Consider the following 26,655-nt stretch of genomic DNA (forward strand, 5'->3'; position numbering starts at 1 on the left):
TTATCACACCAATGACTGATTTGACTCTTCAACCTTTCTATAGGATTTGTTCAATTGAAACTTTTCACCAATGTCGTCATTACTCAGTGTGTAATTATAAAGATCCTAAGTCAAGATAGGGCTAAATTAAATAAATTTCATGCTAATTCGTCTTAAAAATAAGCAGAATAATTTCCAGAAAATATTGACAGGTGATTTCGTTTTGAGGAAAAACGTCCTCTGTCTCTCCCATGCAGTACAAAGTTTCTTTCCAGAAAATTGAAGTGCAAAAAAGGCTAGGGGGTAGACACAAACTAGTACTTATTAGGTACTGCGATTTACTAAAAAAACTAGCAATACTAAAGCCCGTGTCTCCCCCTAGAAAAAAGGTCTTTCTTGTATCATCTTTATTTTAAAAAAGAATACAAAAATAACCATTTTGAAGGATTATTTGAAATAGAGACAGAGAAAAGTTTGACACCTCACAACCCTTCGTGAGCATCCATGACTTAAAAAATATGAGATAACAGAATTATCAAAATTTAATGAATAGCACAGCTGAATAAAAAAAATCAGTACCAACAATTTAATTTGTAATTGCAATGTTCAGGATTCTTTGAAGCGAGCAAATTTGAATTGGAAAAACTACTTACCAAATAACTACAATGGTGTCTGTTAAAGTCATAGAATTTCTTCTCTTTCTCGCATGCTCTCAGTGGTAAGAACCATACTCATTGATAGTATGATATAGATAGTGGACTATTGATACATTTAAATATTTTGTGACAACAATTTGTTTGAAAAACGCGGAGGTAAGAAATATGGAGAAAACTCATACTGACGAGTTAGATTGTCATGGTGGTTGTTTGAAAGTAAGTCGGGTACATTATGATGGACATTGAGAAAATATTCTAATGTATATTGATGGTTTTACGCATTCTTTTTGTACGTACTTTCGATTCTATATATCTTACCATGCAAATGTCGGCCTACTAGATGATGTTGGAGTGGAAATTTTGTCAACAAAAAATGCGTGTTATTGTTGTTGTCGTTTCATTACTCTGGGCATTCTCTTCAAATGGGTAGAACAAATTTCAATGAAAAACAAAAACATTTTATATTTCCAATATCGAAATCAATTTTTTTAGTGTTATAAATAAATACAGTGATTTTTTTTCTATCTTGAGACAAAATTGTGAACGACTTAGACTTTAGAATTTTACTAAGTAAAATAATTTTCCACAACGGTGCTTTTTCCGCTCAATTTTAATAAGAAATTGAAATAATACAAAAAAAAAACATTTAATATATCTGCAAGTGTTTTGAAATGTTCCATTAGATGCATCAATTTGCTTAACAATTTATTTTAATTGAACAATGACCATACAAATTGAACGTTTCGCCTAGATAGTTCAATATTTCGTTGATTATCGCTCTTCTTACAGTTAAATGTGTTTTATTAATTGCAGATTCAAATGACTGACTAAAGCAATCATTTGTATGTAATGTATTGCACAAATTCCAGAAAGATAGCCAACAATATATTTAGGAGTGTGAAGTTATAATAACAGCATTATTTATTTTTCGGCTAGAACGAGGTAATTTAATGCGGAATAAAATCATTTCTGACTGATTCAAATTGGCCCTCGATGACTTATTCTATGTGTATAATTTAAAAAGAAAAAATTGACAAAATGATCATTGTTTGCACATTGCACGTATTGCTCTCTCGGTGTGTGGGTGAATGTGTAAGGTAGTTTCAGCTATAACAAATCATCTCTAAATCGAATTAATAATCCGCAAATCTTATGTTCGGGATTTTTAAGACACCATAACACAAAATTTCCCATAATAAATACTTGTTTTTTTCATCTATCATCTATGTGAAATACATTTATTTTACCTGAAAACAATTTCGTTTCGAACATTCATCGAAAAGTTAAATTTCCAACTTTAAAATTTTCGCTAGTAAAAATTTTGATTGAATAAATTATGATTTTCTCACGTGTCAACATGTAAAAGCATTAACAAAACCAAAAATTGACGGCCACAGATTAGAATATATATATATTTATCTCATCTCACCGATGCCAATTAGAATTGTGGATTATAATTACGTAATATTATTTTCATTTTCAACATTATTGTTGTGTGTTCTACTTTGTATAGACTTGATTTACAATTTTTTTTTTTTCATCAATTTTTATTTATATCACAATATCAGCAATATATGCACGTCCATAAGTAACAAACTGAGTGCTTTAAAGCGAATATTCTTTAGTTTTTGTTTGCACGCATTAGCAAATTGTTTTAAAACATTGTTCATTTGTAGTATTTGGGTGGTGCACTTTATCTATCATTTTACCAGTTGTAATTGGCAATCAAAACTAGAGTGTGTCTATGTATATGTATGTGTGTGTCTGTTGAATTCGCTTGTGCTTGCTGCGCTATATATATTTATATGACTTTGTATAGTTGAATTTTCAACTTGCACAAATTCAAATCAAAACACGTATCGAAGCTAGACTAAGTGTGCTATTTATCAAGAATGGTCACAATGGGGGGTGGTTGGATACATGATTTATTTGTTCATTTTTCATCTTTGATTTGAATTTGTAGTTTTGTTTTTCACCTTTGCATGAATCCGAACCTTTGCTTCCGTTTAATTTGAGTATGTTGCATGTGTGTTGTTGAAAACAAACATCTAATTGTATTTGGTTTCATTTTAAATGGAACATTATTTAAAAGTGTGGCCGTGCCACTATCAACACAATTGAACCTCGAATAATTCGCAATAAATCGATAATTTCCGCCGTTGTCATTCTCTCTACGGATTCATCGTTTACCTAATTGATGGTCAAAATAAATGTGAAAGTTAGTTTATTGAAAAAAATGTGTCATGCAAAAATTACTCAGTCATACCATTAGAATTTTGTCGCCAACTTTCAGTCGACCATCTTTAGCTGCTACCTGCGGTTGAATCACATAGAAACGTATGGAAATTAATCAATAAGTAATGCAAATAATGGAAACATAATCGAAAGAATCGTATAGCAATTCTTAAGTAATGAAAAAAGTATTTTTGCTACATACACTATCATTGTAAATTGCACTAATTTGCGTTTGCATTGAATTTGGATTACTTTGAAGGCTGAAGCCAAGGCGGCTATTCCATCCGCGACTTAATTCAACCGTGATTATCTATGTAATTAATTATAATTCAATTAGAAACGTTTGATTTTTATTTCCTTATTTCAATTTCTCACTAAATGGTCATTTGATAGTAAACGTATTAGAGAAAATGTAAAATCACCTCATGGGTTTTGTCATCGAACACAATTCTATCCAATGAGTTTATGTCTTTGGCATTATCAGCAGCAATTGGATTAATTTCAATCATAGTTGCGCAACTAGAATCCATTTCTGACGATGTTGTCGTCGTCGTTTCGGGCGTTTGTACATTGGCTGTTATTGTTCGATCGGCTTCATCTATTCCAAACATAACACCTTTCCATTTTAATAAATTTTTCGATCCTAATGTTTTATGCATGCATCGAATTAACATAATGACGATAAACCATAAAACAAAACAAAACAAATCAAAGTAAACAAATATGAATTAGATGAAAATGATTAAATTATTGAACAAAATTAAAAAGCACATGTAGTAAAACAAAACAAAAAGCAGCTGAACATTGCAAGAAAAGTATGCAAACAGGCAGAAAAAAATTGTGTACCTTCTTCGGAGTTTTCAGCATGATAATTTTCATCATCATTAATGATTGGTTTTGATTTAACTTGAACGTGAGCTGATTGATACATTGGATTTTTGTATGAAAATTCATCTTCATCGTTTGTTGGATTGCTGTTTATGCGTGACGACATCAAAAACGTTTCGCACGGTAAACTGGTAAAGTCATTATTGATCCCATCTTGATGGTACGGTTGATTGTTTAAATTTGGATTGTTACACATCGTATTGTATACAGGAGCATCTAAGGCTTCATTGTCTAAATTGTTTAATTCATAGCCATTGGCAGCTGTAGAAAACAGATACCAATTGTTATAGTAGGTGATTTATGCATCAAATTTGTCGTATAAATTATTCGTTTTAACGATCAATCAAATAATTACCAGATAGTTGAAACATTGGTTTTCGGGATACGACTGGTGTGTAGCCACTGCTTCCACTAATATCTAAATGACTAGGTCTGTCCGTCGTGCCAATAGATTCATCCACATCCATTAGACGCCACAATTCTTCCTCATTGTAATACTCTGAATCCTCTCCACGTGGTCTCTGGTGCTGCTGCTGTTGCTGCTGTTGCTGCTGTTGCTGGTGGTGGTGATTTGGTTCTTGTTGTTTATATTGATTTTCCACTGTAAATGTATCGTTCATAACTCTTTCTTTACACTGTGTTGCCGGGTGCTTCGTTTTTTTACCAATAAACGAACCCTGAGATATTGTTGAGGTTTCTGAATCCGAACAAACTGAAGATGATTGCATTGTCACCGCGTACGCAGTTGGATTTTTATAATTGAAGCCTTTCAAATAAAATCGAAGAATATCAAATGAAAAAGAATATAATTTCTTAGCTTGCATATTAAGTTACTATTAAAATGTCCAAAAATCACTTACTCTTTGCTGCAGACTTTTCGTATTCACTTTGCAATTCGGTAGTATTATCGCTTGAATTGACTTTGTTGTTATTGTTGTTGTTGTTGCGCCGTAGACGCCGTGGTGATGCCGAACTCGACGAACCATTGACGGACGAACCAGTTGAATACGAGTCACAGCTTTGCTTTCGGTTTTTATGTGCCAAATCAATTAACAGATTCATTGCCTCTGGCCTGTTTTTTTTTTAAATCAAAAATGGAATAATAAATTTCATGGAGTTGGTGTGTGCACACTGCACAGGGCACTTTATGTCTATATTACATGTTCATTGGCGAGATTCAAAGTGGTCAATATTTGATGTTTTTGCAATAAATAAAAATGATTGCCAACAATGGTGGCAGCGACATAAAAAAAAAACAAAACTCCAAACAAACAAATATGGGTTTTCATCCCAAATTACGAAAAATAAGAGAATAGAAAAACGACTTTGACTCAATTGCAGCAATATTCAATTACCGTAAGCTCGCCTTCTTTCCAGCATTCGAGATGTACTGTTCTGACGTTGATGGTGATATTGATGCAATTGGTGTCTGTGAACTGTCACGATATAATCGTAATTTGACTCGATCCTTTGCTCGTCTTAAAAATATCACAGCCTCTTCATGAGTCATTGGACATAATGGAACGTCGTTAACCTAATTTTCATTTTAAATTTTCATTTTCATTAGTTGTCATTGACCATTGTCATGAAAGCACTTCACTTCAGATTGATTTTTTTATTGTAGTTACGGTTTTAAAGTATATTTTAAAAAAAGAACACTCACAGCCACAATTTTATCACCAGGTTTAATTCGACCATCGCTTGCAGCCGGATCTCTTATCAATGCTCGTACATAATGACCAAGAACAGATTCATCCTCTTTCCGTAATGTAAAACCAAGTGAGCCCTGTTGTTTAACCATTGTTATTTCGAATTCCTATTTGAGATGCAATTCAGTTTTTATGATTATTAAAAACACATACACACACCGAATATGAGTGCATGGCATGCACACATTCCATATTCGGTCAAAAAAAAAGAAGTTTAAATTAAATATTGAGAGTGTTAAAACTAAAACAAACACATACACCATCAGTAAAAGTTTGAATTGGGGATTGAGGTTCGAATGTGGTTGTTGTATGTAGCGATCTTTGTGGCGGTCGTGGTGGATCTGCCGGTGGTGATAGTTTTCGAAATTGTTCATCATGCGGTCGACACACTTTTAGCATAACCAAATTTGGTGCAGTTCGAAGTACCTCCAGTGCTTCCTAATAAATGTATATGAAGTGTTCAAAAGTGCTCAAGTGCAATATACAAATTGTTACCATTGTGGCTCATTCGGTATATATTAAATGAATTTGACTTAGTTTAAACGCAAAATAGATGTTTTTTTTTTTGTTTTTGTTTTTTAGAAGTTTTAATAACTAACATGATTTGTTAATCCGGTTAATGGGGTGTCATTCGCTTCAAGTAAAATATCTCCTGGCTGTAACATTCCAGTACCTTTAAAAATAAAAATAATTAAATAAAAAAAATAATCTATTTATTAATAATTTAAATATAATTCAATTAATTACTCCATGCGGCCTGGTTAGGGAATAAACGCTTAATACGGATCAATCCACGAAATGATACATTTGTGTCCGTTCCACCGTATACTGAAAGCACGTTGAAAAGTTAAACATGGTACAGAATGAACGAATTAAAAGAAATGAAAATGATTTACACCAACCTGAAATGCCCAAGCCACGTTCATTCTTCATCACTTGCACCGTAAAACAACAATCTGTAATTAATAAAAGAAACATTTCAACGATTATCAACGATAATCAACGATAATTGAAACATTGATTTCAATCACGGAAATTGTGCCAAATTGATTGTAATCGAGGAAATAACTTTTCTTCTTTTTTTTAATTTGTGCAAATGTGTATGCGCAAAATTTAAAATATATATATATACATATATTACTTGAGTGAACAAACCTTGTGTAATGAAATTGAAATCGCCTTCACTCACTCTACCATTGTTCCATTGTGATTTTTGTTGACAGTGCGGATCGATTGTTTGATATGGAATCGATAAAATCGGTGGAAGCTCATCTTCGGGTGAACGCTCCGAACCGTATCCCTGATCGCAGCCCATATCGAGATTTGAACGATTTATGGCCAGTTTCAAATGCATTGTGGTTTCGACTCCTGCCATTGCGTGTCATAGTGTACATATAGAAGAAAAAGTACATACTTTAGAAAATGTTTGGCTATTCGAATATATTATATGAATGCATTTCATACCATTGCTTGTGGAAGATTTTACGTTTGGTCGGTGGTTCGTTTGATTGTACGTTAACACTTTGGGCGATGACGATGGATATTGTATGCTGTCAATGTGCAATTTGTTTTTTTCAAATGGACGTTTCTGTGAATCCGTATTGCTTTTGTTGTAAACTATTTCACATCGAAATGGAAATGGAAAATTTGTATTATAGTTATATGACAGTTGGTAAATCGTTTATAAAACGCGTTTAATATCATATTGTTATACAAACTTTTTTCTCGATATGTTTCATCGGAATCGATGTCTAAGTGATTCGGAAGGCTACCAAAGAATTTATTACGTTCAGTTTTTTTAATATTCATCAATTGTGAAATATCTGGCGTTGGACATATAGTTGTATCGACTTGGTCTTCATCATTCATTAAATGTGGATCGTTTGCTTGTGCCTCGATTGCAATTTGATGTTCACGCTCATTTAATTTATTTACATTTCCATTGGTTAAGTCGCCTACGGTCATGAAATAAACCACCACAAATATGAGATAACTGAATTAATTTTAAATCTTCAACTGATTTTCAAAACTTTCAAATCACAAATTTGGCACGCATATGCCATGGAATGTATATTTAAATATTTTGATTCAACCGAATTTAAATTGGATTTGTTTTGTATCGTTGACACGATGGAGGGTAGAAAATACAATAGACACACACAAATATAGACAAAAACACTAACCTGACGACTGTGCTCGGCGACCCGATAATCCTTTTGCTGTGTTCCGTGACACATTTGATCCCATATTATTAACGTGCCGTTGTTGGTTTTGCTTATATTTTAATTTCTCTTTTAATTCATTGGTGTTTGTGTGGTTGTTATTTTTGTTACTGCACTGCTCATTTTCTTTAATGGTATTAATGAAAAATGTGTTTGTAAAATAGCCAGTTTTATCGGTTCCATCTTGGTAGACTTTTTGATAGCGGTAATTTAGGTGATTGTTTTTGTTGGTATTTTTCGTCGTTGTTACATTGTCATAAAAATTGTTATCGCTATTTATGATGGGTGTTACAGTTAATGATGTTGTTGATGCGTTTTTATTGTTACACAAACTTGATTCGTTGATTTTTTGATTACAATCACCATCATCGCCGTTCTCAAATAAATTGTCAATGATTTTAACACGATTTCGTTCACATTTATCAAATGTCCATTGATTTTGAAATGATGCTAAATTTTCTTCAAATTTCACCAGACTCTCCTTTTTATTTAAATAAAAAAAATTAAAGTAAAATAAAAACATGTGATTACGAAACAATATTAAAACTTTAGAATAATTGTGTGCGTTGCGAGACAAAAGTCTGATAAAAGAAAATAATAGTTTATGATGACCATTCATCTGAAACTGTGCGCGGATTCGGTTGACAATGTGCAATGCACGTTTTAAATTCGGCTGTGTTAAGCAACAAACCTGTAATACCAATACGCATACACGCACAGACAGAGAGACAGGGAGACAGAATGTCATTTTCTGTATGTCAATACCGATTCGGCGTGAGTCGGTGTATGGTGCTTGTGAATACGAAAACGTTAGTTAAAATATCGGCACTTGTTTCACACACTGTGCGGTGTTGCGTGTTTGATATATCAATTCAGGTGATTAGGTTTATACCACCATAAATTAAAACAAACACCGAAAATGGCCATTGAACATAAAATTATAGCACAAATTAAATGGATACGTTTCGCGCGAAACATTATTAAATATAATTGACGGACTGTCAATTTGAGTTTGATTGAAATTTTCCCATTTCGTACATACACGGACACACACACATAGTGTTGTTGTTGTTGTTTTTTTACCTTATCTGTTGAATTATTGATGACATTGTCCGAACTTCTCTGTAAATGCGATATAGCTGGATCATCTGTAATGGAAATGAAAATAGCAAGCAAACAAAAATGTAAAAATGTTTCGCTATTGAAGTGTCAAATGAGGAAAGATTGAAAATAAAAAAGTGTATATAATTATTGTAATTGTTTTGCGTGCCAGTCATTTTGCCCATAGTCCCCAAAGAGTTCCCGAGAAAATTTGTGTTGAACACTCGAAAATAGTTGTGAAAAGCGATCTAATGTTTTAATTTGTTTGAAACGGTTTGAAACGAACATCAAAATTCATTCCACTTAGTTGTAATTCAAATAATTGTCTGTTCAACTTTTTGATGGGAGAGAGTGAATAAGAGTGCCTGATTTTGATTTTAAAGTATTTAATTATACTTGTTGCTATATAATAATCATTCGTTATCTCAGCCTATTTTAAAAGATATGATGGTGGAACCATCGACGAATTCACAATAGCACACACATGTCTGTGTAATCGTAGTTTTGGATCGTTTGTGTATTAGATTCTCATACATCACGTATAAGAATTTCACGAACCATTTATTTTGGTGTTACATCTAATGAGACTAGAGTTGCGGGTATTAGTTTACAACTTTTCTAAAACTTTGTATATCTCTAAAACATTTCATAATTAAAGCGATTAATTGATGTTTAATTTAAACAACTTTGTCCTTTAGCTCACATAGCGCACTATTTGCACACATACACCCAGATCCTCAACCACACACTCTATCTCATAACTATCTTCCTGCTATAGATTTTGCACATCCGATGGATGTACGCACAAACGTATGGTGGGAATCTTCGATGTGTACAAAATATAGTGTAAAATGTGTGTGTGTGCATTGATTATAAGATTTTTGTTTTATTTTGTTTTTAAAGGGTGCTTAAAGTTTTTTACGAATTTTCATACAAAATTCAGTTAAATCGCAAATGATCTAATGAACAAAAAGTTGTTCTCAGCGAAATTTGTATGCTTCAACTACTAAAGTTAAACTAAGTTTCTTCAATCTTCAGTGTTTTTCGCGTGCATTTTTTTTTGTTCTTAAACATCTGAGATAGATGCATTTTTTGCAAAGACAGCGGTTTTTTTATCATTCGCTCACGAAAATCATGCAATCAAAACTGCGAACGGGAGATTGAAAGTTTTTAAACTCATGCAAACTTTATTAAAACTTGGCATTGATGTTTCAGGGCATTTCAATGTTATATAGCTAACTAACTAAATACTTCTTTATTGTTTATTTCGTACTAAAATTGTTCGGATAGAATAATTTGACGCATAAATGTTTACAACCTATTAATCTATTTTGAATGCCAACTCATTTGGATTGTGTGCACATGATGATGCGCCTTCACATATGAAACACAAACGATCAATTCAAATGACAATTTCACCATTGTTATATCCATTTAGCATTTAGTTTCAATGGAAATTATTTATCCGTAATAAAATGATTTTGCCCATGCAATAACTCATTAATGGCAGACGACTTTTCCACCATCCCCACATATATTCGAAAAAATGTTGATTTATCGATTTAACAAAGAGAATAACAAAATAATAGCAATAAGCATAATAACACACATATTTGCTTTTATATTTGTGAGAAGAGATGTTATGCGTGAATTTGTATGTGCAATATAACTATACATTTCCTCGTGTGTTGCAGTATATTTTTTAATTATAGATTTCGAGTGAAACGCTACTGCACCCAATCAATGCATACCACTGAATTTTATCTTTCTTTTCTCCACTTTTCCGGCTAGCAAACAAACATTTCATACGATACCAACTTAGAAAGACTTAATGTGTTGATGTGCTCGATTTTTTGTTGTTGTTGTTTAAATTTACAGATTTTTCTGTATGTTTTCAAAAAAAATTTGCACGCAATTATTGCAATTAGATCTTGAAAGATTGTGCGCGTGACAACAAACGGTATAGAAGCGTTATAAAAATAAATAAATGCTCAAACGCACACACACACATGTACACAGAATTCAAGGTTTAGTCGATTGAACAATGTATCAAGAGCAACCGTATAAATCAAGCGAAAATGAGAATCAACGAAGAGGAACAACACGATATAGATGGAAAAATATGTTTTATGCTTTTTAATTATGAATGATTGTTTTCGGTAGATAACGGAAATGAACGAAAAAAAAATCAACTGAAAAATCTAAGCCAAACGAGATTTCGAAAAGAAAGAATAAGAAGAAGGAGAATCTTACTGGTGTTTCGTTGCTGAGTAAATTCTTTTTTTTTTTATTTTAAATGAAATTATATACAATGTTTGCTTTTTACTATTTACACAGAGAATATCAGCGATTTATTTTAAATTGTTTCTCGCACTTTAGTTTGAGTGTTTGTTTACGTATTTGGATTGTCTACGACTGAAAACTGACCATTTTCATGAGAACTGAAACAATAGACGAAAACGAGAACAAGCATGGATTGCGATATATTATTATTTGTTCAGCCTGAAACTTCATTGTCATCATTTTCGTATGAATTTTACCCTCCAAAAAAAAAAAAAAATCACGGTGTGTTTGATGTCATATTCACTTTGTATATCGTCATTCCGAACAGAATACATATGTTTACACTGCCACATATATACACACAGAGAGGTTGAAAGGTGTAAATTCCTTATGCTGTCAACCAATTACAGACAATTCAGATTCTCTTATTACCGGCACTCAAAATGAAAATGTCAAAATAAAAAGGAATATAACATAGAGTTCTCAAAACAAACAAAAATTGTAATTCGTCACCGAAAAGTCGTCTATTGATGCAGTTTCCGAAAACATAATCAGTTTGTATACACTTGAGAGATAATTTACATAACAAAAAACTTTTGTGAAAATGATTGCAATAATTGTTCAAACTTTGAACAATAACAATAACAGTAACCATAATAAGCATGATGATATGATGATAATAATAATAATAGCAATGATAATATTTATAGGTGCAGTATGATTTGCTCTCAACTGTGACAGTGCGTGATGAGTTAGAGTTTTTGTATATAAACAAATGTGTCTCATATTTACCTAAATGTACCATATTTGATTTTGGCAAATAAATACACCTAATGAAATTGGATTTAAATTATATTTCGGTTTTTTTCACTCAAAATAAAGGCCAAATTAAATAATTGCCAAATAAAATCGTTGAAACACAAATCAACTTGTTTTAACAATCGGTTTCATTAGCACATTGAAGGTACACAAACTGAAAAAAATGGAAGATAAATAAAATAAACAAACGAAAAACTAGATAAACTAATAAATGCTCAGTTATCGTCTTTCTAATATATCATTGGGTCAATTATCATAAAACTGATATCTTTTTATTACATATCACACAATTTTTGAACTCATTGTAATAAGTAATTTCACTGAACATTTTCGATCGCGGCGGGCAAACACACTCTCTCGCTCTCTTTTATAAACACACACGCACACACTCGGATACAACAAATCAAAACAATATTGTAGCAGAAGAACAATTTCGAGCATAGAAATGGCATGAAAAAAGTACCATTAACCAAAGAAAAGAACAAGATTTGTCAATAAAATAATGTTGTTTGCGGCTTTTGCGCTCTTTTTCCATTCTGTTGTTGTTTTTTTTTTTTGATGGAATTTCTTTTTTATTCCTCCGTTTGTGATTTCGTTATTTCTCTCTTTTACTCTCGTTTATTCAATTATTTTTCTTTTTTTCTGTTGGTTCATATTTTTTTTTCGTGTTTGAATACTTTGAATCTCAAACAAATGTACACGCACATAAATTCAAAACAAACTTGTGTGTTGAGGACACCAACGAATATTTTACCCGAATTCGAAATGAATCAATGTAATTTAGACTATTCGGCGGAACTATTAAACTGTCACACAAAACGCGATCATACTCTCTCTTAAGACTATTTCTCTCTATTTTAATGTTCGATTGTATATTCTAGGAAACAAAAAATGTTTTATTTGGTTTTGCTTGCTGTTGAAAATTTGAAATAAAAATAATAATAAAAGAAAATGAAACCCGAACAACTCACATCGAGCCAATTTTTTGTGAGTGAAAGAAAAAGACTTCGATCCAACTTCCATCCACTCTCAGTTGAATGTTCGCTTGCTTTTCATGCCACGCTTAAACTGTTTCGGTGCCTCTATTTTTTTTACGTTTATTGACTCGTTCTCGTTATTCTTTGATTTGTTTTCTTCCTCTTCGGAATCCATGTGTAATCGTATGTGTGTGTGTCTATGTCTGCTTATGCATGTGTATTATTTTGTATGCCTTTGTTGTGACTGTGTTCTATAGCACTGTTCACTATGTTTCAATGTTGTAGTTGTTGTTGCATTTTTATTTTCACTTGACTTATGTATGAATACAACGAACTATTCGTTAGAGTGGATCGAAATGCTGGTAAATTTTGGTTCATATGTTCATTGCCACCTGACATATTCAAGCGATGACTAATCGTAACGCAACGATATAGTGGGTGATATAATTACAATGAAATGCGCATTACATTCAACAACAACAACAACAACAACAAAATCTATTATATGCTTGTGATATGTTTCATATACAAAACATTTTAAAATGTTGCTCTTCACATTACCCTAATGCTACGCGCATAGCATTATTATTACATATATATATATATATATATATGTGTGTGTGTTTATATCGACATTGTGTTTACTTTTTTATTGTGTTTTTTTTTTTCGATTGAGAAGTGAGAACATCACCGGCAATCCCAATAGCTGAAAATCACAGTGAGAGGCCATACGACATGAACAGCATATGTGCAAATATTTGATACGAGAATAAAAATAAAAGAAATATTTGAAATTCCATTACGCGAAAATACTTAGCCTATTTAGCAGCCATCGATTGTTTGTGATTTGTGTTTCATCAGCACAAAGTAAATTTTGAAAATCATCCAGTAGTGGAAAACTCATCAGTGTCAAATGGAATACGTTTTTTTTTTGTTGTCAAATGCTCAAACTCATGTTGGCCTTGAACATATTAAGTGACTTTAGTGATTTGTTTGCCAAAAACAATTCTCTTGCAAGTTCAAGTTCAAGTCGCAAATTATTTATTGATTACAAAATTCAACTGTCCATATCTTTGTTTGCATGATATAATTCATACTTAACATTTTACATGAAAAAGTTCCAAATGTTATCGTTCAATTTAAAGACAATTTAAATGCGAACACATTTTTAATTGAGAATAATGATCGTTAAATTTTATTTGATTTTAATCGAAACGAATCTCTGTATGTAATGCAATAAATGAAAATTGAATGTTTTGGTGTGCAATGTTTGCAACGCTAAGTGATCACTTTTTGTTCCGGGAATGATTTTGCGTCGTTTCTCTTGAGCACACATCATATGCGTGAAAACTAAAAATACCAACAACAAAAACCACAACAATCGATTTCAAAAACAAAATTCATTTGGGCAGAAGACCATACAGCCAGCAGTCAATATGTTCATTTCCGCTGTTTGTGCTATAGTTAATTGTCCAGAATTTTTCAAATATTTGCTTGCCTACAGCGTACAAATATTGTTTCAATCATTGCTATTGTTCAAACCATTCTGTTTGCATAAAATAAAGAGTCAGACGAATATTTTTTTATCGAAGAAATGTTCAAAACTGTAATTCACCAAATTCTATATATTCATATAGCAAAATGCCAGAATAAAAACAATAACATCAAAACTAAAATAAAAAAAACGAAGTAAACAGAAGAGGCGAAAGAAATAAAAGCAATAACAACAACAACAACACTAATAATATTAAAACAAAACAGAAATCGAATGAAAGAACATAGAGATCATCAAACGAGTTTCAGAGAAGAGAGAAACGACCCAATTTTTAATTCAACGATTTCGCATATTTCTTCTCTATTTTATTGGATACGCAATTTTTAATTTAATAATTTTACGGTTTTCTTCATCGTTTGCTTCTTCATTGTTGCCAATGATTGAGAGTACCTTTTATTTTTCATCCATATTTCTATTAATTTCTCATGGCATTTTCTTGGCAGCCGCATCATCATTCTATATCTACTTAAATGTGTGTGTGCATTTTTTCTCGTCGTTTTTTTTTATTGTTGAAATATTTAACATGTGCAATTCGGTTGTCACACAACAAATTGCGCTAATTTTCACATTTTCACCGTACAATATCGAGTTAATTTGTATGCTTTTTATGTTGTACATTAGGTTGCTACGCAATGTTATTATCGTCGCTATTATCTTTATGCTTTCGTGCACTACTGCACACATACTGTATTCACTTGGTTTGGTCCGTGTTTTTGGATATTTAGATTTTGACACCTGGTTTTTGTGTGGCCAGTGCTATCTCTCCATCTCTTTCGCTGCATCTCTTTCTATCATTCGATCCATGCACTCTCCGTGTTTTTCTATTCTTTGCTTCTTTCCGGCATTTACCTTCAATGCGTTCCACAGTTGCCAATGACATAAGAGACAACTTTTATAATGTATTTACGGTAATGTACTTTGGCTTGGCTATTGCATTCAAAATGTCTGATTAAAATGTTGCAGAATGCGATTTTGTGGCTGTTTATCTATCATTTCACTCTTTCTCTTTATTCGTTTGGTACCGTTGTTTTTACTTCATAAATTTCACTTCAAATGGGTTTCGTTTTAATTATACAAATGTCATGGCAACGAAATGTTCACATTTTCTGTTACATTTGGCAAGGATTAAACAATTTGCAATGGAACATGATCTATGCTCATTTATGAATTAATTCAATTCCAAATGAAAATTAACCACACAATAACACCAATCATTTATTTAGCACGCACACACACACAGGCTATGAACATACAGTTTGAATGAAATTGGTAAACAATAAGTTGAAAAAAGCACAACCGAACATTAATTTCATTTAAAAGTGAATAAACAATGGTTCGAACCAACCAAAATGAACGAAAAAAAAATATTCGCCAGAAAAAAACAACAACATCAATACTTTATTGTCGCATTAAAAATAGCTAAATTCAATTTCAGAGAGAGAGAGAGAGAGAAAATAAAATAAATGTACCGTACCTCAAGAATGGGATATCGCTGGTTGTAATTCTTACATTTGAATTGGATTGAATTTGCTTCCTAAAAACTATGGCCAATTGTCAATCACAATAATGGGAAAAGCCGTTGTTTATATGTATTTTACACAGAACATGCACGCGATATGCTCCGTTTTTATGCCTCCCCCATATTTTTGTACTTGTACGCAACGAAAATTCACATTTATCTTAAAAGCACCACACCATACACTATTTTAGCTCACCAGTATATACACACGAATCTTTTTTATCGGAGTGTTGCGTAAAAATTTCCAGCCGCCAGAGCCAGAAAATCTTCTTTTTTTTCGTGAACTGAACGCTTCAACCGCTTACGACGAATTAAAGTAATGTGGAAAAGTTGACAAATACTTGCATGGTTATGAGAATCACTTTGTGTATTTGTTTGCATACAGGATAAAATATCATACTCTGTCCAACCAACATTTATTCAAATACACCAAATTCCCCTCTTCCAATCATTTTATTTCGTGCTTTTTCACAGTGTAGTCTCAGTTAGCTTGTATACAATTTTCCTTTTTCTTCTTGTCGCTGTATTGGTTAATTCTTAAGCTTATTCATACATTCATACATGGCATTGGCTACATTTGATATTGTACACATATATGGATGTAGCTACTAGCTATATGTTACAAAATACATGAAACAGCTGACATTTGTCGTTTCGGTTTCGGCTTCAGGAAACAATTCAATAAAACGATGATTGTTCATCTGCACAATTCGAAATGTTCTCCATAATTTTTCATTTCGAAATGATAACTTGTGCATTTGATAGTGGCACCAACAAAAAAGAAAAACGATTTTCGAATAACATTTTTTGATGGACTTGGGGTATGATTGTTGTCCACACAAAATGTGCGTTCGTACTGTGTTTATGCTTGTATTTGTGACTTCAAGTGATATTGTACAAAAGTGACATGCGCCCTTTTGTAAGGTTCTATCGTCGACTATATCGTCGGTGACTGTTTTGGCACTCTTTTTGACTCTTTTGGCATAAAACCAGACATTTTCAACGCACATTACGTGAAATTATATAGAATTTCAACTCGACAATTTTCAATTTGAATGAAATGCCTGTTGTTGTTTTTTTATTCCGATCTTTCTTTCTTTCTTTCTCTCTCTCTCTCGTTTTTCTTTTGCCTTTCAACAAAGCAACCTTTGCACAAAATTATGACCACACTCAATGGTAAGATAGCTTGGTTTTTGTACAATGTCATCGTTGCTCTCATGATAAATTAATTCTAATTGCATACGGTTAAATGGAATGGATTCCTTTTCATTTCTCAATGAATAAGTAACAATAATGGCCGCACATTATGTCAAGTGTGTGGTATTAAATAGAGAACATGTACTTCTTCGATGGCAAGATGAAAAGAAAAGAAAGAAACCAACTCAGGAAGTTCTGGTATCATATATAATTGATACGTATATGCGGTAATAGCAAAACCACCGTCAATATTGTACATTGGTGACAGTTATCTTCTGTCCCATATTGTCTCATTTTCTCATTCTCTACCTCCCCCCACAGCACTCAACTGATTCAATTCAAACCGAATGGTAAAATACCGAATAGCTTAAAGCTGCCGTCGCATTCAATGAAGGATATAGCAATATCCATAAATGGAATTGAAAAGGGATTAAGTTTGAATGAATTTGTTGCAAGGAAATTCGTGCAACTTTCATTACATGCAAAATTGGTAGACCGAAAGAGAGTAAACGCTTCAGGCGAGATGTCGGTTATAAGTTTCACGGTAGGGGAAATGTATGAGCTTGTTTTAAACGATTTAAACTCATGTAAAAAATAATAATAATAATAACTATTCTCCTTCGCATTGATTCTTCGACGGCATCCTTTACGTACAATCGTTTCTAGCTCATCGACAAAATGCCGTCTGAGTCATTTCGAATATGAATGGCCGTTTATGTAAAGTGCTCTAAAAACTGAAATGTCGATAGAGTCAATTTAAAATCCCTTTTCCATTTGAACACACATAAAAACGGGAACACATAGAAATAATTCAAATTGAGATGGATGTCGGCTATTCGTTTGACTCTATCAATTTCAGCTTTCAATAAGGCGATTGTATTTGTGTGTGTTTTTTTTCATGTTCTTCAATTCATATGGTGAAGTGGCGATTGAGTGTTTTTATATTTAGAAAATTACACATCATTTAAATACTTACCATGGTATTGATATGAACTGGAACTCGATTTGGGACGTTGAGTTTTTCTACGTTTTTTATTTCGAATTTGTGTCGATATTGCGAAAGTATCGTTGCCGTCATCACTATCGCTGCTTCTATAGTTATTATTATAAAAATTCGCAATACTGGCACTTTTTTTAATTTTGCTATGAAACACTTTTTTGCGACCGTTCGCTGCTCTTGTGTTATTATTAATGCACTTTTCATTTTGATTCAAGTTGTATCGCTGCACATCGATCCAGTCATTGGGACTGTGAATGGTGGTGCAGTCGTTGCCGATATCGTTGCTCTTTTCACAATTAAATTGAACAAAGGACACTTTTCTATTGAGTTGAGTTTTCTTTTGTTTTGCATCGTTGCTGCCATTATTGACATTATTGTATGAATTTGCTGAAGATGCACGACCATTTTTCACATTTGGTTGATTATTTTCAATTTTAATTGAAACTAGATGTTCATTGTCGTCGCCGTTGTTGTCGTCGTCGTTGTTGTTGTTGCCATCGTAATTTTTATACGTTTCACCATTTTCGTTGTCATCGGATGCCCGTGTCGTAATTTCATTTATATCGTTGATGCATTCGTCATTGGTTTTGTCCATTGAATTGGAATCCAGTTCATGTGATAACAGCACATTTGAGATTAATGTGTCTGTTTTGGTTATGGCTTTATTTTGGTTGGAATGGTGATGATGGTGGTGACGACGACTTGAAAACTCTTCAACAATATCACATGTTGAAAATGACTTTAACATTCGAACACTTTCGGATTTTTCTCCCCGCAATTTACTATTTGGTAATGCGATTTTATCTAATTTGTCGGAGCTTTTCGATCTCTGAGGCCGTCTGCGAATCCTTCGGTGTACAGTCTTCTTCTCTTCCGGCACGACAATTGCTCCAGCCGCACTTTTTTCAATATGATAAACTGGTTTTCGGCACATTTGTTTCGTGTCATTTTCATCGCTTGACGATGTCGATAGATTTCGTTGATTACATTTAATCTGACACTTTGACGACGATGACGATGATGGTAAACCGGATGGTAATGATAATGATGAATTCATACTTTTTGTTCGTCGAATTTTTCGACGTGACTTTTTCCGTGATACTTTACCATTTACCAGTATTTCAGCCATGCTTGTGCATTTTGATATGGAATTCCTTTCTAAATCAATTGTTGACGATTGCATGGATTGTGATTGGGATTTAGTATTCGTTTTCTTTCGTTTTGTGATCGTTCCCAAATTATTTTGCGATGTAATGTCGTCCATAGGATTTGAACTTTTACCACTGTCCTGTGAATTTTGACGATTTCGAATCGCATCGAATTCTTTCGCATTAAAGTCTCTCTTTACTAATCCTTTGGCACTATATATATAAATTGGCACTTCTGGTAAATTTTCTTCCACTTCATCTTGTTCCTTTGATGATGATAATAGTTCAATGTCATCTTTTTCAATGTTATTTATCGATTCGTCATCGTCGGCATTGTGATGAAGAGTGTATTGTGATGTTATGCTATGCGACCGTGTGCATTTCCTGTTCGTTTTTAATGAACTATCAGTTTTCAGTGAACTGCATTTGTCATCAGAACGAATGATGATGCTAGAATTTTGCGGTGAATTCAACGTTGAATTGGAAACGCTAAACGAACAGGATTTTCGTAAGCGAACTTTTTTACTGATATCATATAGCGAAAGATGAATTGGCGATGATGATGTATGCGGTTCATTCTCCTTGCCATTGATTACAAAATCAGCTTTATTGACATCAGCCAATAACTTATTATTGCTATCATAGAGTAGAATGCGCGGAAAGTCAATATTTGCCGACGATTTTGATGTACTCAATTCCCAATTCCATAGTTTTGGTTTTTTTAATTTTAATTTTAAAATGTTGTTGTCATCTTGATGACGTAAAACATGGCCGAACGGCACATTTGACGATGATATCGATGCAACCGATGACGCCATATCACATTTCAAACTTTATTTCATTCAAACACTTGCTATTCCATTACAATATTCTTCTTTCATATCACGTGATTTTTCTCATATTCCAAATTTCCGTTCAAAATTAACTATTTTTAAAATAAAATACAAAAATCAAAATAAATATTTAATAAATTACAAACAAATGGATAGACATCTCATTGTATGAATTTGGCAAAAGCAACTCCTTTTTTTTCCACTAAGAAAGCAACCAAACAAAAAAAAACATTGTGTGAAGTCATCGAGAAAGGAATTTAATAAAACAACACCAACTGATATCTGGCAGTCATATTTCGACCACTGCCAGGGACTATTTTTATTTAAAATAAAAAGAAAACAACGGCAACAGAACATCAACAAAATGTTTTCGTTTTTCTGTTATTCATAAAATGTCTCTTAATAGGTTTATTTGTATATTATGAAGGCGCTCATAAATGTGGGTGTAGCGTAATGAATGTCTTTTTGTTTGTTCATGTATAGAATGTGATCATTAATGAAAAGTATCAACCGAGAATCATCAAGTTCATGCCATTAGAATATGTATTATGGATGTGAAAAACAAATGGACGATTTTTTTCTCGGGCGTACTGTAACCTATTTTTAGCATCGTAAAATATTTTCACGGCTACATTGTCGACGATGACGAAAAACAAGCCAATAAGAAAGTGTTCGCATTGAATGCCAAAATATGATTCCATTGTTAATGTGAATCTGCAGATATATTTTTCGTTTTTTCTTCATCATTTTCATTTTAATTGACGATCAGTGCCACAAATTTGTCTGTCACTCTAATAAATATAATTTAGATGCTAATTTTAAAATATTTATGAATGTTTGCCAAAATGTTTGACATGAAAATGCAAAACACACACAGGTGCCTGTCTACGCTTGTATTGCCATTTGTTAACATCTATCTTTTTGTTGTGTGTTTCGTGTGTTTCGCTTCATTTTAAAACTTGTGCATTGGAATCTCACATTTTTTTGTTTGATGTCATCGCAGTGAATATCAACAAAACAACCGATCGACTTGAAAAGTTTAAATAAACGGCGAATATTTTGAATTGCAATTGATTTATTTTCGGTTTGTTTTTTACGTCTTCACATTGGCATTTACTCCTACTGTAAGCTACATTCGCTTTTTAAGAGTTTTTTCCTCTTTATGGAATTCAGATGAAAGAGCGTCATCATGAATTGCGACGGTTTATGAAATAGATGATATTTGTCCAAATGCGGAATGAATAAATGACTCTTTTAGTATCGATTTCTAGACATATTTGTAGTGGCACATATTATTCGAAAATAAATTAAAAAAAAATTTCAGTCGAAATACATTTGTAGTTTCATGAAACATTAACACTTTCATAATATTTTGCATCTGTTTATTGAATTGAACAAGTAATTTGCTTGATCTCTTAATCGGTACATTTCGAGAAATAGATGCGTTGCAAAATACAAATTTCGTTAGAAAATAATAACGCATGTATTTGTGCGTGCGTGAGTGTAGAAGAAAAGCGTATTGTAAGGAAACTAAATGCCATTTCTCAATCAAATATAGGTTTGAGCACCAAATTTTCCTTTGATTTCAAATGAATTGAAGCAAATCACTTATTCAATTTTCGTTTGGATTGCAACATTCCCAATGGCAAACAAACAAAACTGTTAGAGTCGAACATTGCTTTATGGAGATAAAAAAAAAAACAAAAACAAAATATAAACAACCACTTCGTATTTTTCACTTATTCACAATATTACCGAAAGATTGTAAAAGCACAGATGCCACCGCTTTATAACATAATGTTTAAAGGTCGTGTCGAGAACTAAAACAACAGATCACATTTTCATTTTCACTTAAAATTCGGTATACATTCTGAATTCTCTCTGTCTGTCTCTCTCATTCGAATGAAAAACACGAAAAAAACCGTATAGTTGTGCCAATTTTTTCGCTTTCTCGGCTATCATCTTGTATGTTTGTTTCGAATCGAGCGCATCCGACTTCGGACGCTTTGCGTACATTCACATATTCTCGATTTATTTTTAAATCATTTCAGGATTTGTGTACGTGTATTGATTTATATCATAGGCTATATGAAAACACAATATTCATACTACTACAAATTCTTGTCTGGTTTGGACGTAGGTTTGCATTTCGTGATCGCCGCCAATTCAAAAATCAATTATCCACAGAAATGCACATTGCTAACGACATATGCAATCACAAGTAAAACAAAAATAGTTTTATTGAAGAGAAAATCATTGAAAACTGATTGATGATTTTATTCAACTGAAATTCAAGAGTTAATTAGAAAAAAAGAAACATTTAATTATCACCATTCGTTTAGAGTTGATTTTGTAAAAATCGAATACAATTTAAATTTTGTTAAAATGCAATAGTGATCGTATTCAAATCAACGATAACATAGATAAACACAATATGATAAGAAACCTTTCAGAGTTGATGGGCAGGTTGAACTAAAAAATCTTTTCAATGGCTATAGATAGGTTGTAGTAAAATTCCTTAACATAATATTATATTAAGATGAAATTTTGGATAATTTCCATTAGTTCTGGACTATTTAAATGATATTTTTTTGTTTTAAATAAAAAAAAAACTAATTTGTTGATTTATATATTTTCTATGTTTACTTGTTTACACTTTTGAACTCTTAATCCATTAACCAAATATGCAATTTAAAGATGGTGAAACATTTATTAAATTTTTAAATTGCATTATATTGAGCTATTTTCAGTCGATGATTTGCCAGCCTTTTAAATTTTCATCTTTTTCGCGGTATAAATGGAATGCAGCACTAACACTTCTGAAAACTGATTTCAATTCAGTTCATTATTTCAAAAAATGTTTGAATGGCGCGACATTGACATTATTGCAGAATTTTTGAATGTGCATTTATTACTTTTTTGAGTTATTTCATAATTTTCTATTTCTTTTATTGTTTGACTAATCTTTAAATTTCATAATCGCTGCTAAATTTAATTTAAATTTTAAATTATATTAGCTAACGGATTTTTATAACAAAACAGAATTTAATAGAATAAAACTAAAATCGCTTAAAACTGATATAAAAAATGATATTCAGTTAAAAACAGAAAAATGAATTCCAGTTTTTCGCTGAACATCACATGATTTTCGCATTAAAAGGTGTTTGTGAATTATATCGTTGTTATTTCGATATTCAAATATTGATCAATGAAATCTGCTTTTTTATGAAGTTCATGCGTGTGCCATAAGAATCATATCCTTCTGTCAAAATGAGTGCGGCGATTTCGGTTTGAATATCGGTTGTACCAACTGTAAGGCGACGAAACTAACTAACACCTGTCAAAACTATAGTAGACGCTCTATATGAACTGTCAAAGTACATAAACTCCATTATGCAGTTTCATTTTTAGTGAATAAGACGCTAATGCAGACAAATCTATCGTCGATTTCAATTTTCAAAAAAAAAATTGCAGACAATTCTTTGGAATTGAAAAGCATTTTAAGTGGTCAAACGTTATCACAACAGTGTTTTTGATGTTTGTAAATTTGTCGAACGTAAATAAATGCAATAAAATGATGAAAACCGAAAACCAAAGTTCAAGCACTACAATATCGGATGGAATGTGTAGATTGTGTACAGTGCAGTGTGATGACGAAAATTCAGTTGAAATATTCGATATTAACGAACAATCATTAACTATACGAATTATGGCATGTGCTGGTCTCGAGGTATGTTTTCATTCACTTTCATGTATATTTTTCCATTTCAAAGAAGAACTATACATTCAATGTGGTAATATTTCAAAAAAAAAAAAAAAAAAAAATACCAGGTGACACAACAAGATGCTCTACCCAAACGAGTATGTCTCGAATGTCGTTTAGTTTTGGAGAAATCATTTTTGTTTCGAACGAAGTGCAAAAATTCAGATTTAAAGCTAAGGCGCCATTTCCGTCTGATAAACGCTGGAAAGGGTAAGAACATCATATTGTCTAAACAGTATTCCATATTATTAATCACGCTACATTGTTTGTATTTTGTATTTATAGTGAGCCATGTTTTTGATGATTCAGAAGATGAATTTGAAGATGAATACACTGAATCGATGAAAGTGATTGATGCTTTAGAAAAGAGATTAGAAGAAAAGCAAAAAACCCATGAGATCATTGAAAAAGAAATCGAAGAAGAAAAAAAGGAGGAAATTCAAACAAGTATTCTCAAACCATTGCCAAACAAAGGACATACCAATGAACAAGATACGCTTGGTGGCAGTTCGATGCAAACACGATCCTCAAATCGGCTGAAGAATACAACCGAAACAAAGAGTATTTTGATGGAAAATGGAACGATTGAAGTCTTAATGGAAGAAGTGGGCGATGATGGAGAAATCGAGTATGTGTTTGCCGATGAAGTTGATGAACCATTCCAATCAACTGATTCCGATGATATTGAAGATCCAACGTACGAAATCGATCCATTTACCGCGAAAAATGATGATATTGATATGTCCGAAGATTCAATGGACGATAAGAGCATGGATACAGGTAATTTAAAAAAAAAAAAATGATTAAACATGGCAAACTTTGTTTTTTAATGTTCTTTATCACGTAATTATAATAGATTACAATGATGCATCACTTTTGGAATCAATATTACCAACGATAAAAGAATCGGTTGCAGCGAAAAATGGTACAATATTGGACGATAAAACACAGTACAAAATCATCAGAACCACTGACAATGAGATTAAAGTGCAATGCATTTCATCCGATGGAAAAGAGTTCGAAATTGAAATGATGTCACAGCCACATGGTATTGAACGTGATGAGTCTGGCGATTTAAAGATATTTTCATGTTCGAAATGTCCAAAGACATTTTCCAGACGTGGCAAATTAATTAATCATGAACGGGATCACAATGCAAAGACAAGTGGACAAGAGTGTCCATACTGTCAGAAATGGTTCCCAAGCAACAGTACACTTACTCGTCATATTCGTGTGCATACCGGTGAAAAACCATTTAAATGTAATATTTGCGATCGAAATTTCATACAAAAGGAGATCTTAAAGCGACATCTCATGACACACAGCGGTGAACGACCATTTAAATGTTCGCATTGCCCAAAGTCATTTATTTTAAAAGAGGCACTACGACAACATATCAACCGGAATCACACCGAAAATCCGGTTTCAGAATTGCATAATTGCCCATTCTGTCCAAAGGTATAAATGCACATGTTTGTTTGATTTTTTTTTAAATTGAAAGAAGAGCATATGATAATAACTACTATCTATTTTGAATGCACATTTTACGTGTAACTGGCAGATAGCTAATATCTAATGATATCTTCTTTTCGATAAATCAGAGAATGAAATCGTCACTCTCTAAGAGCAAAGTTTGGAAACTCTATATGCTTGCAATGTTATAATATTCAACCAATACAGAAGACGACACCAGTGACAAAACTGTTATTGAACTGTCGATTTAGTTTGGGTATTTATTGGCCTAGGTGACATCTATCATATTGGTTGGAAATAAATCAGATCATTTACTTACATTGCTCCCAACTATATGAATACTAGTGTGATTACAGTCGTACTAATACCTCAGGAGTAGCTGCTGAGTATACGATTTGCTCCATAAGTTCGATTTCATGCTCTGTGTAAAATTTATCAAACAAATGTTGTTTAATACAGTTGGAATCCGTTAATTTGAATTCCATCAATCGAAAAACTTCAGTTATTCGAATTGATATTATTGAAAAAAAAATTTTATAAAATATTCGAATATCACAAATCGATAATAATTCGAAGGAAATTGGTTAAAACCAAATGATACGAATTAACGGAATCCCCACACTTCAGACTAAATTTGCGAATATGTTTAAACTAAAATTTATGTTTCCATCCTTTTTCCAGTCATTCTGTCATTCATCGGGTTTGAGCCGTCATTTGCTGATCCATGCCGGTCGAACATTTTCGTGCGAGTATTGCCATAAAAAATTCAACGATAAAAGCGCTTTGAAACGACACACCACCTCAATTCACGAATCGAAATCCAAAAAATAAGATAATTTTATAAACAGTTGTAATATTACTTCAGCATTTCTCTCTTTTAACATTACCATTCTAAACAACGTGAAAATATTTTATTCCTTCTTTTTAAGTTGAATATTTTTTCCCATTGAAATTTTAAGCCAAATGAAAGAAACTTTTTGAATATGAAAAAAAAATGTTGAATAAAGTTGATAAATTTTTGCTGTTGACAAAAATGGTTTAGTAAGTTTATAATTAGTTTATATTTTTTTTCCATATTCAATCTACCATGAAATTGATTGACAAACAATCAAATTCCTCTACTTTATGTACAGACATTGTGAGCTCAATCAAACGTATAACCGAAAAAAACACACAACTGAATAAAACATGGAAATCAAATGGAAACACGCCAACATGTTCGATACAAGAGACAGAAAGATAATACAACAAATGAAGAACACAGGCCGACTTGTATGTACGAACGCGTATATAAGCGG

General features: G+C 32.4%; 2 protein-coding genes across 6 annotated transcripts; one reads left to right on the forward strand and one right to left on the reverse strand.

Annotated features, from left to right (window-relative positions):
* Positions 1 to 1,523: 1,523 nt before the first annotated feature.
* Positions 1,524 to 20,192, reverse strand: LOC116345662 (probable serine/threonine-protein kinase DDB_G0282963). 5 transcript variants are annotated; one of them, XM_031775233.1, is made up of 19 exons: positions 18,117 to 20,192; positions 8,773 to 8,837; positions 7,651 to 8,170; positions 7,186 to 7,422; positions 6,932 to 7,084; positions 6,623 to 6,835; positions 6,370 to 6,423; positions 6,215 to 6,295; positions 6,067 to 6,140; positions 5,726 to 5,905; positions 5,422 to 5,574; positions 5,114 to 5,292; positions 4,619 to 4,830; positions 4,114 to 4,524; positions 3,717 to 4,019; positions 3,293 to 3,468; positions 3,073 to 3,180; positions 2,902 to 2,949; positions 1,524 to 2,825 (listed from the first exon to the last, which is right to left on the reverse strand). In XM_031775233.1, the coding sequence occupies exons 1-19, from the start codon at positions 20,104 to 20,106 to the stop codon at positions 2,721 to 2,723; spliced, it is 5,262 nt and encodes a 1,753-aa protein (XP_031631093.1). In that variant the 5' UTR covers positions 20,107 to 20,192; the 3' UTR covers positions 1,524 to 2,720. The 5 variants fall into 5 exon arrangements, with proteins under 5 accessions (XP_031631093.1, XP_031631092.1, XP_031631094.1 ...); XM_031775232.1 differs by having other exon boundaries at positions 3,293 to 3,513; positions 18,117 to 20,190; XM_031775234.1 differs by lacking the exon at positions 18,117 to 20,192 and adding an exon at positions 12,864 to 12,979 and having other exon boundaries at positions 3,293 to 3,513.
* A 3,339-nt stretch (positions 20,193 to 23,531) lies between these two features.
* Positions 23,532 to 26,248, forward strand: LOC116345759 (zinc finger protein 12-like). Its single transcript, XM_031775425.1, has 5 exons — positions 23,532 to 23,851; positions 23,953 to 24,094; positions 24,170 to 24,664; positions 24,741 to 25,342; positions 26,039 to 26,248. The coding sequence occupies exons 1-5, from the start codon at positions 23,657 to 23,659 to the stop codon at positions 26,186 to 26,188; spliced, it is 1,584 nt and encodes a 527-aa protein (XP_031631285.1). The 5' UTR covers positions 23,532 to 23,656; the 3' UTR covers positions 26,189 to 26,248.
* Positions 26,249 to 26,655: the final 407 nt, after the last annotated feature.

This window comes from Contarinia nasturtii, unplaced genomic scaffold, assembly GCF_009176525.2.
Source record: "Contarinia nasturtii isolate CC-2019 unplaced genomic scaffold, AAFC_CNas_1.1 Cnas_scaffold_1371, whole genome shotgun sequence".
NCBI classification, from domain to species: domain Eukaryota; kingdom Metazoa; phylum Arthropoda; class Insecta; order Diptera; family Cecidomyiidae; genus Contarinia; species Contarinia nasturtii.